Source organism: Acanthisitta chloris, unplaced genomic scaffold (assembly GCF_000695815.1).
Source record: "Acanthisitta chloris isolate BGI_N310 unplaced genomic scaffold, ASM69581v1 scaffold3456, whole genome shotgun sequence".
NCBI classification, from domain to species: Eukaryota; Metazoa; Chordata; class Aves; order Passeriformes; family Acanthisittidae; genus Acanthisitta; species Acanthisitta chloris.
In genome coordinates, this window is record NW_008678524.1 from 17,312 (window position 1) to 19,899 (window position 2,588).

Genomic DNA, 2,588 nt, shown 5'->3' on the forward strand with positions numbered 1-2,588 from the left:
ATGGGGCAAGGTTGCATAGATTAAAACTATGAACTAAATGTTTGGCAAGTAATTGTTTCCTATTATTTTGTGGATTGAAAGAACAAGTGTTTTACCAGGTTATTTTTTCTTATTTTATCCTTATTCCCAGATTTGCTTTGTGATATTGCTGTAATACAAATGAAAGTATATGCATGTTCTGGTATTGCTTTCTCCAGCATGGCATTTTATCAGCAGACTTTCTCCGGTCTGTCTGACTGGCTACATTTTCTGATTTCTGTGTTCACCTATCACCTTTGCCACTATAGCTGATTTGCATTTGCAGCAGATTTAAATGTTGCCAGTGTAGATAACACCTTTCCACACAAGGAGCAGTTTCTGCTGTTATTTGAGGACATCAGATGGTAATTTAATTTTTTGAGACAATAGTTTTCTTCTCTAGAGTGGTATACAAGCTGTGAATTATGAGGAATATCTCCCACTGAAACGTTGGAATGTGTGAACTTGTAGATAAGAGGGAAAATAAGTTTGGATTGACTTGCAGGTAGACGGGAGCTATAAGAATCCGTATTACTGAGGTGGAGAGCACATCACTGAGAGTGTAACATGTGCTACAGTGTAAAGGATAATCCAGAAAAAGATATTGAGTACTGCCTTTACTACCTGTGGGCTCTCCTTTGAAACAAACACCAGAAAAAAACATACTTTATGTAGTTACTTATTTTTCAGTTGGCTAGAAGTTGCAAGTCATTTTTTTGCATAGTTTTACCACTCACAGCTATTTTGTGAATTCCTTTCCTGCTTAATTGAATTGTATTGGCAACAACAAACATAAGAAAAAAGCCTAATGACTTTTTTTCCTTTATGTAGTTTATTAACCTAACGCATTTTTTCTTTTTTACTCTTTTCCAGAATCCTCAATTTAGTAACACTTCTACTTATGTCATCTATGCTCACTTGCTAAGACAGATCGCAGCCTTAACAGAAGCTGACCATCATTTCCTAACACACTGGTCTAAAAAGTAAAAGAAATAAAAAATAAAATTAAAAATTCCATTTTTAAGATGACAATTTTTACTGTATTTCCTTAGATGTTGACTGTTTTATAAATTATATGAAAGTTAATGGAATTGACTAAAGAGATTTGGTTTTGCTGTTTTCAAAGTACATAGTTCACTAAGTGAAACTGATTTATAGATGCAAACTGTATATAATGTATCAAAATTAATATCGTTATGCAAAAAAAGCCTTAATTGGAAAAGAACTTATCAAAGTTATTTTTCCATAATACATGCAAAAGAACTTGTGTGTAAATTTTTAGTTACATGTTTTTACAGTACTATTAAAGCAAATATCTTCCTGAACTTTGTTTAAATAAAGTTTTGTCTTGCATAATTTGCAAAAGATACTATAATGTTACTGTATTGTATGAAAATCACAAGCAGACTAGAGTCCTTGCTGCTGAGTGTAACAGAGGTGGTGAGAGAGTGTGATTAGGGTGTTTGATTTGTAGTTAATTGGGATAACTAGTTGCACCTCACTAATGAAGTGATATGGAGGTAATGCCCAGAGAGCAGCTTCCAACTTGGTGTGCAGATTACTTTCCTTGTACTGACTGTGCATAAAGTTTAGTCTGGGGTAAAAAAACAAGTCTGGCCTTATTCACAGTTCCCTTATCTCCTAGGGAATATGTTAGTAAAGGATTTTCTTCTCTGCAAAGATGGAAATTCAATCTCCCTCCCCTCATCCTTTAATATGTCTAGATTTGCTTCAAATTGTGGTAATATATGATTTAATTTGAGTTGGTGTTTACAAATAAGGTTTACATTCTTGGTTAAGGATGCAATAGACATATCAATGTTTTTAGACTTAAAACGTGAAATGTTTTAAGATGTTTTAAATATTTTCCATGAAATGGATAACATTAAAATAGAAGAACCCTTATTTAGAAAATGATACTTTACCATGCCTACACCTCTGTATGTATTGTTGTGCTGCTCTGGAAGTGGTGCAGTACATAATTTGATTGTCATGAGCACATGAAGCACGTTCCACTCTTTATTCAATAGGAACGAGTACCTCCAAGTTAAAAAAACCAGAATTCCCCAGTATTCAGAGTGTGGGGTGAAATAGATAAGGATTTCGGTTTTCTTTTTGTTTGCTAAAACTCAAGAACAGGTAATGATTCTATTGCTGTTTTTTTCACAGACATTAGAGAGCATAGTTAGGGCTGCACTGACGAGAATTGCCATGGATCAATATTTAAAAGCATGCTTCAAACTTTATTTGGAATTTTGATTATATGTATAGGACAAAAGCATGTTTTTTTAAAAATAACATTGAAATCTAGTGTGGACAGTGATCACATGAGAGTAAGTGCAGCATGTTTGTTTCAGGATCTCACAGAGGAGGTTCAAGCAGGTGGTGGACAGGTTACTGCAATTCATTTCTTTACGCCTGTTTCCTGCAAAACCTGAAGAGTTTCCTCCTATGGTGAAATGTACCTGGTGGATTCCATCAGCAACCAAAGTCCTGGCTTTATTTAGTAGGTATTTTTCTCGAACTCTGTATGCATATGCATGTTTCTATTTGGATGTTTGTGTATATAT

The 2,588-nt window shown here is 34.2% G+C and overlaps 1 protein-coding gene across 1 annotated transcript in view; it reads left to right on the forward strand.

The window, feature by feature from the left end:
• Positions 1–1,001, forward strand: part of LOC103804297 (probable E3 ubiquitin-protein ligase HECTD2) — a gene marked incomplete at both ends in the record, with an annotated part of 12,291 nt that extends 11,290 nt beyond the window's left edge. Inside the window, one exon of the mRNA XM_009076904.1 lies at positions 892–1,001. Coding sequence (XP_009075152.1) covers positions 892–1,001 — 110 coding nt within the window. The remainder of the gene's footprint in view (positions 1–891) is intronic.
• Between the last annotated feature and the right edge of the window lie 1,587 nt (positions 1,002–2,588).